The sequence below is a fragment of the Artibeus jamaicensis genome, unplaced genomic scaffold (genome assembly GCF_021234435.1).
Source record: "Artibeus jamaicensis isolate MK-2021 breed Jamaican fruit bat unplaced genomic scaffold, CSHL_Jam_final scaffold_847, whole genome shotgun sequence".
NCBI classification, from domain to species: Eukaryota; Metazoa; Chordata; class Mammalia; order Chiroptera; family Phyllostomidae; genus Artibeus; species Artibeus jamaicensis.
The window spans coordinates 10228687-10242963 of NW_026522057.1; the positions used below are offsets into that span (position 1 = coordinate 10228687).

Genomic DNA, 14277 nt, shown 5'->3' on the forward strand with positions numbered 1-14277 from the left:
TTGTTAATCTCACCCCACTGTAAAAAAAAAATACATTTTCCATCCCAACCCAGTACACACATATATCTGTAGAACTAAAAGGGAAATGTCAGCAAGTGGTATTTACCCTGACTTAACGTGCTGTACCCTGAAAATTTCTCTTCCGGTTTTTAATGTTAGCTGCAACCTCTGAAAGAATTTCACAAGTCTGTAGCGGGGAACAGCCCAAAGTCTGGAAAACGGTGTCACCTACGAGACCCACAGAAGCGGCCCTGCCTCGTCCTCTCCGTCTCCCCTGCTCTCTCTCCCTCGGCACAGCCCAGAGCAGGCTTCCCACGCTTGAACGTGTCGGTGTTTACGAAGGGCTTTCTCCCCAGGTTTCAGGCACGTAGCATGTACGGCTTCACTCAGCCCTGACAGCAACTGCGCGAAGTAGGTGCTCCCATCAGCCCCGTTTCCCAAGTGAGGGAGGAGAGTTGCAGAAAGGGAATGGGGCTGGCTTAAGGTCTCGTCGATAGTGTTGGAGTGGGGATTTGAACCCCGGCCAGCGCTGTTCCTCTGGATCTGGCACGCTGATGTACTGAGGTGTGTGCTCGCTGTGGTAATAAAGGATTCCTCCCTGGGACCTTCTCTTCCTGGGGTTCTCCAGACTGAGTGTACATAGTGAAAGGCTGTCCCCTAATCACTTAGTAACGCAGTCAGTGCCTCCATCAAGCAGGGTCTCTCAGCCTCAGCACTGTTGGCTTCGTGGCCTGGAGGATTCTGTTGTGGGGACCGTTCTTGCATTGTAGGCTGTCTAGCACCATCCCTGGCCTCTACCCACTGGAAGCCAGATGCTACTGGCACCTCAGACATTGCCAACTGTCTCCTCTGTGCAAACTCACCCCTGACTGAGAACCACTGCTGTAAAGGATGAAAGCTTACAAACTCCTAAAGACCAGTCGAAGTTTTTCTGCCTGCAAATTCAGTCCGAAAGAGCAGCGAAGATAGTTTTCGGCCAGGGCTGCAGCAGGAGACAGAAGGCACACTGCGTGGCTTAAGCTGAAGGTTTAGTGAAGGGACCCATTCGAGACGTAAGGGTGGGTTCAAGGAATCCGTGGGATGGGGAGCCTTTAGCCTTTCCCATGCTGGGGAAAGGGTCAGGGGAGGGAATAGTGAGGGCTGGAGCCATTGAAAAGGGGCTGCCTGGCAGAACGCAGGAGCCTGGCCACTGCCAGCCCACGGTGCAGGAGGGAGCCCTGGAATCAGTAATCAGATTCCCCCTCCCTCCCTCATATCTGCTGTGCCTCCCACCTGCCAATGCGACAGGAAGCCAGGAACAGGGCACAGACTCCTGCTCTGGCCTGCTCTGTGCCCTGGGAGACTAACCTGCTGTACTGACGAGCTCCCTGGTCCTCCGGCAGTCTGCAGAGGTCAGCCTCTGGGGGGACAGAGCAGGACACAGGAATCTGAAGCATGAACTTGGGGACTCACCAGCACAGGGTCAGTTTCACCTGAGCTCAGGTTAATGGCATTAGAGTCCCAGTGATTCATGACACCTCTGAGCTAATAATTACCAACTCCTAATTGTGTGGATGCGTATGTTATCCCAGAGAAACAAAAAATAAATTAAATTCATAAATAAGCTGCAATGTAGCCCACTCCATTCTTGTCTCAGCCAATCAGAATTTAGAGTTGTTCATGGCTAGACACAATTTTAACTAACACCATGGCGTATCAGAGGGTCTGAGTTATAGTCTGGCTTCTGCTTCCAGCTGGCTGTCGGAAGGTGGGCAGTGGTGTGTAATTTAACAAGCGTTTTCTGTGTGACACCACCATGTGACAGCATAGGAAGGTGAACACTGCCAGACTGGTATCTGCTCTTAAGGAGAACAGGTTAAGTAAAGAGAGGAATAGACACAGATCTATGACTTGAGGTACAGGATGATAAAAGCTGTAATTGAAGCCCCATAAAGGGCTAGGACTAGAGATAAAGGAGCAATTAGTTTTGCTGGAGGCACTTAAGAGAAGCCACCAAAAAAAAAAAAAAAACATGAAAAAGTGGCAATGACTTCAACATAGGTCTCAAAAAAAAAAATACCAGAGACAATAGAAAGAAACATTCCAGGCATGGGAAGGCAAGAAAGCACGAAATTGTTTCGTCTAAAGAACCACAAGTATTTATGTGTCTCTGGAGCAGAGACTGGCAAACTGCAGCCTGCAGGCCACGTCTGGCCCTCTGCCTGTCTGTGTGGTCCTCCAGCTAAGAGTAGGTTTTACATTTTTAAGCAGTTAAAGAAGTAACATCGAAAGAAAAAGATTTTGTGACACGTGAAAATTGTATAAGATTTAAATTTTCAGTGACCATAAATAAGGGTTCATTGGAACGCAGGTTCTGATTTATGAATTGTCTACGGCTGCTTTAGAGCTGCCTGGGCTGAGCCAAGCAGTTCACAGCTGAGATGGATGGCCACAGCCTGAGATACTCACTCCCAGGCCTCTTACAGGAAACACTGAGTCAGGACAGAGTCTGCAGGCCAGAGCAGAGGTGAGCGGCGAGGGGCAGCGAGGCCTGAGGCCAGAAAGTCAGGGAGGGTCACCTTGTCCAAAGCTGTGTCAAAATTGGGCTTGATTCCATGGGTGATGAGGTGGTCGGAAGTTTCTAACAAGAAGGGAGGTGGGATCACGTTTTCACTTTACAGAGCTCTTGATTGCTGTAGAAGGAAAATAGGGGGCTGGCAAGGAGTCTTTGAGAATCAGAAGATGACGAGGACCAGGGCAGGGTGCCCGGCCGGTAGCCAGGGCGCATGCGGCCCAGGATGGCTGTGAATGTGGCCCAACGAAAATCGTAAATTTACCTGAAACATGAGATTTTGTGTGTGTGTGTGTATGTGTGTGTGTGTGATTATGTGTCGTAATGTGTTTACTGTGTGGCCCAGGACAGGTCGTCTTCCTCCACTCTGGCCCAGAGACACGGGAAGGTCGGGGCCCCCAGGTTTAGGCCGAAGCAGTGGAGACGGAGAAAACGGAGGAGAGAGGGTCTTCCATGGCCCACCCCACTGGACTGGTGACTAGTTAGATTTGGGGGTGAGAGGGGGTGAGGTCAGGGGTGAATCTTAGGTTTCTGGCTTGAGTAAGTGAGTAAAAAGTGATTGTATTAACCAGGATGGTCTCAGGCAGAGGTAGATGGGGGATGAATTTTGCTTGAGACACATTGATTCTTGGGCAGTGTTGGGGTATCAGGGGTTGGGGGACTAAGTAGGCAGGTGGCTCTTCTGCCAGTCTGCAGCCCAGAGAAGGATTAGAGACGTGCAAGATTCAAAGCAAAACGGAGGCTCGGGCCACCAAACCCCCTTCGGCAGGAGTCCTCCCCAGGTACGTAGTAGCATGAGAGAAGGGGCCAAAAGAGTGGGTTTGCAAAGTGGGTTCCTTGGAGGCCAAGGGGTTCTCCCAGCAGCTGATTTAGTAGCGGCCGAGTGGGTGGGACTCCAGGTTTCCACCCCAGCTTCAACCAGAGCAGTTGCCCCTTGACCTGCTTTGGGGAGCGGGCATTATTTGCCTGAGAGGATTAAAATGATAGGTTCCTGTGCCCAGCGGTGGGAAGCCAGGCATGGACGTTCCCTAAGGTGCCTTCCAGAGCTGGAGACGGGGAAGTGTGCAATCAGTCCCTCTGCCTCCAGGGTCGTTTCCAGGTCCTCTCAGTGTTCATTACTTCCTTGTGTTTGGGGGTTGTTGTTTTTCCCAAGACTTCAAGGAATCAGAGTGAGAATAATCTTTCTTAAATGCTCCCAGGCGGTGAATGATCACCACTAAAATCGAACAGCACCCCTCACTGCCACCCTCCTCACCTGAGAGGGAATAATGTTAACCCCCCAGGGCTATTGGAAATTGAAAGAGATCCTGATGAAATATCTGGGACATGACGGATGCTCAGGAAATGGGACTTGGAAGCCTCACACCCCACCCTTGACTTTGTTGTACAGGGAAACCATGTGCGACCAGAGCGAGCTGGCGGCTCTGGCTCCTCCTTGGGGGTGCTCCCATTGCCTGCCACTCTGCCCTGTGGACCATCATCGGGTGCCCATCCCTCCCTTCGGCCAAATCCTAGCCTGGCCCTGCTGCCCCTCTCACTGCCTCTCTTGTCCATTCAATTGACAAGACCAATGCTGGTGACCAGGAGATGGAAGATACTCTGCAGTGAAAGCCAGCGGCTCCTCGGCTTTCTGGAAGTCCTGTAAACTCAGTTGTCTGCAGAATGAAAAAGTTCATTCAACTAAGATTGAACTTTTTCATTCTGCAGACAACAGTTTGCATTCCCGGAGATGCTTGAGGCTGTTTATAGTAACAAGCTAAAGCTTCTGTTTTTTACTTGAATACCTTGTGTTCTTGCTTGTGACTGATTTGCAGTCTCCGACCAGCTCGGAAAGTGCCTCAGGCATCCCGTGGTCCAAGCTCTGACTCTTTTGTCCTCTTCTGTGGGCCTGCTGAGCTGCCAAACTCTTGCCAGCCTCATTTCCAGGTGCTGGGCCTCCAGGGTCCTTTGCACAAATTGCAGGGTTGTTGCTGCCTGGCTCAGGAGCCTGCAAAGCCAGGCTTCTGAATTTAAGAGTGAGCCTGAGCCGCAAAGTGAGTTTCAACACAAAACATGGCACTCCTCACGTCACCAGTGAGTAGGACCCATTCCTTTTGCAGGAAATAAATTCAAAGCACATATCCTTCTAAACAGTGATCATTCATCCGCTTGGTCATCAGGCTAGTATCGGAAACCTTCTCTGTACCTGGCTGTGCATCAGCCGTAGGATACACACATCGGAGCTCGCTGGACAAATTGGTAGGAGACCAAGACATGACATTGCATTAAGGGGTTCAGTGGTCCAAATGCATTGCGTTAAGGGGTTCAGTGGTCAGTCTTGAGGGGGCACTGACTTCTCCCTGAGATGCAGAGACTCCACAGAGAGCAGGGCTTCTTTGAGTGGGGCCTTCACCAACAAGAGGTAGCCCAGAGAAGAGGAGCGGGGACGTTTCAGGGAGAGAGAACATCATTGCCAAGGCAACCGGAACCAGTAACCCATGGCCACAGTGGTTCCTGGAAACATCTTTCCTCCAGTCCTTTTTTCCAGCTGACTTCCTGGAAGTCATTTGTGGACCACCGCACAGTCCACTAATAATGGCAAAGCACATTCTAGACATTAGAACCTTCTGCCCCCATGCTGCCTCCCATCTACCGTACGAGGGTCCTTCTCTTCTTTAGGAACTCCAGTAGCTGTCAGTTTTGCTGTGGTTAAGCAAGAAGGCATACCAGCAGCATCCAACAGGACACTTCTTGCCACCTAAGCCTGGCTGATGGTTCCTTTTTCCACTCTATTAACAACAACAACAAAAAAAACTAGCCAGCACTGTACGTAACCAGCTTCCAAGGACCTTTGTATAATTTTCTTAACTATCGAGTCTTTCAACACCTGCATTCTAAGCAATGGTCATTGCCAGAATGTGGAGTGATCCCTGAATGGTTCCCACATCCGTTTTTTGCTCTGCATTGGCTGGGCAATGAATATGACCCCGGAGTGTACCAGAGCAGAGCACCCAGACAAGCCTCTTTCACCAGCAGTTTTTATAGCATTTGGTTCATCTATGCCTCTTTCTCCACATTGTCTTCCACACCATTTGTCCCAGTAATCTTCAGCACAATGACTGTCGGATGTTCATTTAGTTGTTTTTTTGTCACCGTCAGCAGTAGTAACGTTCTGACTGCTCAGTGGTTTCTTGAATATGTTTCTCAACTTGAATCTTGTCACCTTTTCCTTGCGAGAGTGTGACATCATCCCGGGTCACAATAACCTCTCCAACTTTTTCTGAGTCATGAAGTGAAACATGTTAAAGATTTAGAGCCCAGCTCTCATTTCCAAGCCCCATGCACCGTCAGTAGCACCGGCTTTGCTGGTTCTTTCTGTGACGCTGGCACCTGGAGCTTGGACTTTGGGAGCCAGAAAGCCAGCTTTTATCCTACTCACAATGAAGCCACCGAGAGCATCTTTAGCAATTATAACGGAAGACTTTTGGCCTTGGGCAATTTCAAGAGTGGGTACAGTGGACTGGACACTGTATCATAAGTATCCTGGAATTCCCATTTCTGCACTTTTGATGGATTATTCAACTTGGGGGACATGCAATCTTAGTCGAATTTTGTGCCTTCCATTCCTCATTCACCATTCGGTGATTTTTCTGCCCAGTGCTGGGAGGACACTCTTCAGGCCTTTGTGATTCCATTAGAAATGATGTGGCTGGTTTCTCCGTCTCCATTTGCAGAAACGGCAGCAAAGGAAGCAATCTCTTTAGGTCTATCGTGGGTTTCGGCTGCTTCCTGCAGTCACAGTTACAGCATCAACAGGCAACATCACGCTTCCCTGATTTCCCCTGGATGAACTCTTCCGGTGCCTTAAAGGTCTCCCAGGGCCACCACACATTCCAGTGCACAGCCGCGGGGGGCCGCCGCAGCCTCTTCACTCATGTGTTGGCAATATCCTGATCGAATCTGGTGCGATGGTTTTCTATTTATCCTGTAGGTCAACTGATACCTCGTCTTCTGTTGGTGTGCGCCTTCCCGGTTCTGTTCTACCATCAGTGTCCTCCCCACTGTTCTTCCCCACAGTAAGGGCTTCGGCGTCTGCTAGAACCTTTGGACCTGGAAGCATTCGGTCCTGGGCATCTGCATCAAATGTTATATCTTTGGCGTAAATCTGAGTGAGATGAGAAGCTGGCCTGCGAGACACTGGCTTTGTCTAGCAAAGGCCTGTGAGTCATGAAAACATTTCTCCAGGCTGGTGGCCAAGCGGCGAGGCAGGCCCTCGGGGACGCGGTGTGAGGGACGGAGAACAGGATGCACATCCAACAAGTTTTCAGAGGGGAGATCAGATCTCCATTTTTAAAAGACCGTGCTCTGCAACGTTTGAAAAGATGGGCCAGAGAGAGTGAATCAGTGAACAAAATCCAAGCAAAAAAGATGCGTTTAGGGCAGGAGTGGCTTAGAACATTGAAAGAAGGTTCACATTGGAAGATTTGTTTCAGGTCGAGTGAATTGGATTTGTTGAAAGAGTAGGTGTGGATGGAGATGAAGGGGCGCTGCAGCCAGCAGGACAGGCAGGTGGTAGGAAAAGCAGATGATCAAGGGTAGGGCAGGGGCTCCCCCTCGTGGGGGGAGTCTGAATCAATTGGGATAAACAGAAGCAGCAGGGTCCACTACTCGTGGTTCCCAGAGCCTCGGAGACAGGTCGCACCTCCCTGTCCTCTACTAACAAGTCCTTGTCTCCTAGCAGCCCAGCCCAGTAACTCCTGCTGCAGGCTGGAGAGGCACTTGTATTGCCAGATTCTTCTAGCTAAATGTGTACCGTGTGTCCCGCTAACCTTTACAACAGCGGAGAAATGTCTCGTAATTAACCAGAATATAAAGGATGAATGGAGCAGCCTGGCAGTCTCTTATAGTCATTATCATGCAGAAGAGATGAATGTATCTACTGAGATTCCCATCAACCAGTTAAAGCCGCAACTCTTCTCTTGGGAGCCCTGACTTGGTTCATATACAGTACAAAAGCATGAATAAGTGTGAGTTATATTTTGCATGCGAGTATGGACAGGCAGGTGTACCCAGGTGCACAAATGTGTCTCGTGGTTGTGCTTCTTGTAGACACGAACGTGTATGTACGGATGGGTACGTGCAGGTGTGTACGTGCATTGGGGAGGTGCCTCTGTGTGGGTCCAGAACGGCGGAGCCAGCCCCAGGCTCCCTCTGCTGCGTCAGCAGTTTCAGCATCGCCTTTGGAGGCCAGCGCTCCAGTGTAATGTTGTTGGCGCCACGCTCCACGCATGAACGAACGTCCAAACGGCATGAACGAACACCCCCCTGGAATTCTCTAGGCCCTTGCCATTATGTTCTTCCTTCGGACTAGGCCTGTCTGTGGTGGTCTGTGGCGGTCTGTGGCGATCTGGAGGGAGACATGCCCTTGTTCTCTGAGCCTTCACACTCCTTCTGCCCTGGTCCGTCCAGCTTGCTTTGCAAGGAGCTCATCTTGTGGCTGATTTCCCATGGTGCTCCATGTTCCATGATTGCTTCCTACCCACTTGGTCACATGGTTTAAAAGATAAATTAACTACGTATTTTTACTCAGAGCGTGACCACTTCCCTGGAGTTACTCAGAAACCCAGGCTCCAGCACGTGGAGGGTTGTCTTGATGCCAATGTCCTTGGTGCTCAGAGCTTCCCTCCCAGCTCGGGACACTTTCTTGACCCCCCTCATCAGCAGTGGCAATGGTGTGGGCCCGCTGTGGGCTCCATCTCCCCCAGCGTGGGCCTGGGCCAGTGAGGCCTGGATACGCATCTTTTAGAGATGTGTCGTCAGTGTGAGGAACTCCTGCCCATAAAGCTAGCCCTGCACTCCCCAGGCTGACCTGTGATGCTCACAGACAACATGGCAGCACGACCCTCCCGACCCAGCTCACAGGGGAAAATGGTCACAAACTTGGTGTGTCATTACCAAGCGTCAGCTCCTCTCCAGTGCCTTCCTGTGGTAACTGGCAGGAAGAAAAGGAAGAGGAATAGGAGTTACCTTATTTTGCTGTGTATAAGGCACACTTTTTGCCCAAATTTTTGAGGGAAAAATAAGCATTAAACATAGGTAATACTAATTCTGCATCTATATAAATGTTTTAATTCTTTATTTATACTTTATGCATTAAAAGTATAACTGCAGAAAGCAAAAACGATATCCATATGCAAAATAATACCCTGAAAATATGTTTCTAAATATAAATAAATAATTGATTTTGAAAATTAAAATAAAGATTTTTTCCTCTAGAACTTTGGGCTAAAACCATTGGTGTGTGTTACACACAGCAAAATGCACTACTCCCTGTTGGGCGGTATGATGATGTCATGTGCTAAAAGGTAGTCCAAGGCATTCTAGAGGGGAGGATGCACAGACAAGAGGGACCCAGAAACTAGAAGGACTCTTTCTGGGGTCCTGAAAGAGGAGAAGAGCAGGGGCTTCTTCCTTAATGCAACCTTGAGAAGATAAGAAGTAGGGGTCCCTCTTAGCCACCCCCTCCTGTCCACCAGCACCTCATAGTCCCCTTTCAGCAGCCTTTGCCCCAGGAATGGCCCCCATGGTGCACTGGCCCCCTTCCCCATCCCTCTTCTGCAGTGGACATGGCAACCAGAAAACATGGCAATTGGAAAGACTGACGCTGCCTCCTTCTTGGCTAGGTGCCGTGGGCCATCTCCACAGGCCTGACCCCCAACGGGCCATGCTGGGTGGCAGAGGGCCCTCTCCCCACCCCTGCCCCAATGCCGGGGCATCCAGGAGACAAGCTCCAAGTGTTCTCACTGTGCTGAGAACACTCTTGTTCCCTTAGGATGATCAAATCAGAGGAAATGTTTCCCTGCCGCATTGTATTAGCTGGGCTTGAATAATGCATGCTCCCCTACTAACACCCTCTGTTTCATAATGGGCCCATGTTGGTGTTCATTGGAAATTTTCCTGCTGGATACGCATGAAGAGTAGCGCACGTTTATAAAGCACATTTATAAAAAGGGTTTGAATGCACATTGGAAAGCAGTGACTCTGTGGTGGTAACTGAATTCTATCAAGTATTCAGCACAGACAGCCGCTGGTGGGGAGCAAATCCTTGGGGAGCTTTCTGGTGTAGGCAGAGAGGGGTGGGGTGCCCGGAGATGGTCCCCTGGCATGCTGGTCATGCTGGGCTTCAGTTTCAGGGTTGGCGTGTCACCTCCAGTGCGGGGCGAGTACTTGAGTTTCGGGGGCCTGGGCCAGGAAGGGGGAGATGCAGCAGAAGGTTCACGGTGCCTCTGGGGTCGCTTTGGGAGCAGGTTGCTGCCAGTGGCCTACAGAAAATCCCCTTAATTACTTCAAACCCTGATTTTGTTATCTATGAAATAGGTATGATAACTACTGGCCAAGGTTGTTGAGTGTGTAAGGACCAAATGACATGTTTATTGAGGGCCCACTGTGTACCAGGCACTATTCTAGGCATTGAGGAGACAGCAGTGAAAAAAATAGACAAAAACCCCTGCTTTCACAGAGCTCATGTTTCAGTGCGGGGTGACAAACATCACTAAGTTAATGACATACAGGTTAGGAAGTCAGGGAGCTAACAGGGAAGGGGTGGGAGAACTCAGGTTGGAGGTATAGTTTTAAACGGAGTGGTCGGAGAAGGCCTCCACCAGGAGGTGGTGTTCGCACAAACACTTCAGGAGGAAAAGGAGCGAGTCGTGAAGATTTCTGGGAGGAGAGCATTCCGGGGAGCTGGCGGGCCGGAGCGGGCACATGCCTGCATGTTGTAGGAACAACCGGGAGGCTCGTGGCTGGAGGAGAATGATTGAGGTCATGGGCAGGGCAGATCGGGCTGTGCAGGCCATTTTAAACACTTTGGCTTTTACTCTAGGAGACGTGGGTTGCCCCTGAAGGGTTCTGAGCGGAAATGTAATACGGTCTGACTTATGTTTTGAAAGGATCCCTTTGGCTCTTGCGTCAAGTGCAGATTATAACAGGGGCAAGGAGGGAAGACGGGAGGCCACGGCAGCAAAGGAGAGCAGCAGTGCAGAGCTGGACCGGGCTGATGGACATGGACATTACATTTGGATACATTGGAAGGATGTGCTGATGCAGCATGTGTGGGCGAGAGAGAAAATAGCAGTCAAGGACGCTGTTGGAAATAGAGGACTTGGAAGGCACTCAGCCCAGGGCCTGGCACACAGGCTACCACACTGGGTACCAGTCTGAGTGCGCTTGAGTCACCCTGCCGGGGCCAACTGTGAGATGCCACAGTGGTCTGGGACTGGAGAGATTCCCCAAACCAAATAACCAGAGACAGGATGAAGCCCCTGGAGTAGCCCAGCAGAGTGTTCTTGGGAACGGGGGTAGTCAGACACAAGAAGGTTGATGGAGTCAGAGGAATGGCCTTCGGAATTGTGGAGTTCTGGCTCTGGTGCCCTTGCTGTGTTATTTGACAAAGTCCTAAAGAGCTATAGACTGGACCTAGTGATTGAATCAAAACCCAGTTTAGTCCATCAGGCCCCCACTGAGCCAGACACCATCCCCCAAAGGCCTCCAGGGCTCAGCTTCTCCTGCTCACAAGAGGTCAGCTGATGTCGGCTGCGCTGGTTGGCTCCACAGGTTCCTAATCTCCCTGGGACCAGCTGTGTCTTCTCCCAATGACGGCAGAGATGCGAGCGGCTAAGTCTAATCTGACAAGCACTTTTAAAGCATTGGGACTTGTGCAAGCCCTCAAATTCCAGTGCCCAAACCCAAAGTCAGGGGTGAGGAAATAGATTCCACCTCTTTAATGGGAAGGAGTACAGTCACGTTGCAGAGGGTGTAGGTTCAGGGAGGGTGACAGTTTGGGGCCAGAATCCAATCTCACACACCTGGTCAGGAACGGCCAGGGGTCAGGGCTGTGGACTGAATCTGCAGGGAACCAGAAAGGCAGGGCCTCGCATGTGGACAGGAGCTCACCTGTCTGCCTCCCCAAGAGGACCCTCCTCTTTCCAAATGTCTGAGAGCCTGCTGCACTTGAATGCTACCCTTGGTATATCCTCGCCCAGAGGGGCTACTGGCGTTCACCCACCATGGAATGTCCCAAGCCAAGACAGGGAGCAATCCAAAGGGACCCTACCTGCAGTCACAGACAATAACTTAAACCTTTTTCCCTCTTACCTCCTCTCTAGTCAAGAAGCAGATTGAGTTGAAGTCTCGAGGTGTGAAGCTGATGCCCAGCAAAGATAACAACCAGAAGACATCAGTGTGTAAGTGTCCACCTGCTGGCCCACCCGCCGGGCCTCTCGCTTAAGGTCACACCTGCCGGTGCTGTGACCATGGGGGAGCCAGATGATGCTGGAATGATTTCCCTTCAATCCTGCCCCCCTATTCCAGGCTCTGAGCAGGATGCACTGACCTAGTGGCCAGTGAGCAGCCCAAGGGCCTGACCTTGGCCTTCCCCAACTTCCCTTCCCCCCATTTCCCTCCTTGCTCCTCTTTCCCCCCTCACTTCCCATTCTAACTACAGTCCAGGGAGTCATTACTGCTCCATTTCTCTCTTTATTTTTCCTTTTGAATCACTTCCACCTGCTAAGACAGTCCTTGTTCTGGCTCCTCCTCGAGGAGTCGGCAACCTCCACTGGGACCTCAGAGGCCGCAGGGCCCCGATTCCAGCCCCCCGGGGCCCCCACCAGGGTCCCTGGACCTAGCTGGGCAAACATGGACTAGAGGGTGCAGGTCCTGCCTCTCGAGCCAGTGGGGCGGTGCTGGGCTCTCTGCGTGGGCACGGGCATGATTATGTTTATGGAATGTATTCCTGCTATTGGCGTCTGAAAGATTTAGAGGGGGGCAGCCAGTGCTTTGGGGAGCAGGCTGGAATGTCACAGAAACAGCTGGTTGGAACCTGCTCTGTGGGGCTCCTGGGCTGGGGCACAGGAAGGGGCTTGGGAAGGTTCTGGGCCACCCTGGAAGGCTGGTCTTGAGAGCAGAGGAGATTTTTTCTGAGAATCTCTCTGTTCTCATTCTGGAGGTGAGTGTGGGGCACCTTCCTTGGTTCCAACTGACTGGCCTTTGGGTTACATTTCCTCCCTTTCCTTCCTTTGCCTTCCATCCGTCCGCCTCTCCCTCCATGTTCCCCTCCCTCCTTCTTCCTCCCCTTCTCTGCTTTCTCCCTTTCTGTCTCTCTCCTCCCTCCTGACCCTCTCCTTTCATCTCGCCTCCACGTGCTCACTTCTCTTGAGGTGCTGGAAGCATTTCCCAAGAGAGACGGAGGCCCCCATCGGTGGTTCCCAAGCCCTGTGCTGTGTGTGGCGGGAGCGGGGCTGGGGGAGGGGCAGTTGGGTCCTGAAACCCCAACGGAACTGAGCCTGGGTGTGGGATTGTCTCTGGTCTTCCAAGTCCTCCAGTCACTGCACCCTGGGCGGGGGGCGCGTCTGGATGGCAGAGGGCAGCCAGGAGGCCCCACATCTGTGCTTGACTAGGGACCAGGGGAAGAAGCAGGGGGCAAGGAGAGCTGAAGGTTAGGCCAGGAGCCTGCGGAGAGGGCTCAAACTGAACCATAAGCCTGGCCCTTGCAGGCTTGCTCTTTCTGTAGCCACAGGAGACAGATGAATGGAGGCGGACTCACTTCAGAGCTGGCCCTGGGGCCAGCCACGGGCAAATGTTAGGGAAATAGTCCCGATTTGGGAGGGCAAGTTTTTTAACCCAGAGTGTCTTCAGGCAAACCGTTGTTACCCCAGGCACTGATGTCTCAGTTTCCACATCTGTAAAAAGGGGCTACAAGACTATACCCTTTCTCCCTTCCAAGGATGCTGTTGAATCTAAGATGGGCCTTCCTGGCCCAGGACTTCAGGAGGCCCATGAACTGGCTAAAGGTTACACATGATGCTGTGGGCTCATTCTGTGTGCGAGAAGGCCCATGGTTTTCATCAGCTACTCAGAGGTGCCCAGAACTCCCTTAGAAAGATGAATAAGCCTTATTCTAATGAAACAATGCAAAAGTTCTTCGTAAAAGATGTATCTCTATAACAAGGTCCTGCTCTTTGTTCTGAGATGCTCTCAAAGAGGGATGAGTGTGTGGTGCAAGCCACCTTTGGAGGCAGGCGACCAAATGCCTGCAGGTGTCTGGCCCTTTGCATTCTGCCCCAGTTCCCTACGGACAGAAGTTGTGAACTTCAGAGGAGGGGAGCCCTACACTCACGTACCCGGAACCCCACTCATATGCTCGTCACACAGACCACGGGTACCATGGACCCCCCGTCGCCAATCGATTCTGACCACCCACATGTTCCTGCCTCCCTCCACTTCGGGTAGAAGGTGCTGCCCTTCCAAGCATGTTATAGCTTCTTCCTCACTATGAGGGTCCTTCTGGGGTGGGGGTGAGGTTCACCTTCCCTTCTCTTTCTTCCTTCCCTCTGCAGCCAATAGCAAATCAGTGCTAAAAACATAAGCAGCTTGTTTTGATGAGGCAGGGAGGTTGGAATTAAAGAAAGAGAGGGGAAAGCCTCATACCTCCATAATTCAGGCAGTTATCTGCTCCCTGCAACTTAAGTTTTCTTGTTGCCGAGCAGCCTTTCAGTCCACACGGGGCTGCTGTCATCTGCTCGGTCCTCCCAGCAAGACAGGGCACCATTCGGGTGTGAGCGGCTCACTGCTGGGTTTGTAACCTCCGGGATGGGGTCTGGGCCTTACCTCGGGCTGGCTGATTAAAGGGGAGGCAGGTGGTTTGCTCTGTAGGACAGGAACTGTGCTTCGGTAGGTGGGCTATGCCGTGG

At 51.5% G+C, this 14277-nt stretch overlaps 1 protein-coding gene across 1 annotated transcript in view; it reads left to right on the top strand.

The window, feature by feature from the left end:
- CSMD2 (CUB and Sushi multiple domains 2) overlaps nucleotides 1–14277 on the top strand; it is a 546707-nt gene that overhangs the window by 266084 nt on the left and 266346 nt on the right. Inside the window, exon 7 of the mRNA XM_053660680.1 lies at nucleotides 11695–11772. Within this exon, the coding sequence (XP_053516655.1) occupies nucleotides 11695–11772 (78 nt within the window). The remainder of the gene's footprint in view (nucleotides 1–11694; nucleotides 11773–14277) is intronic.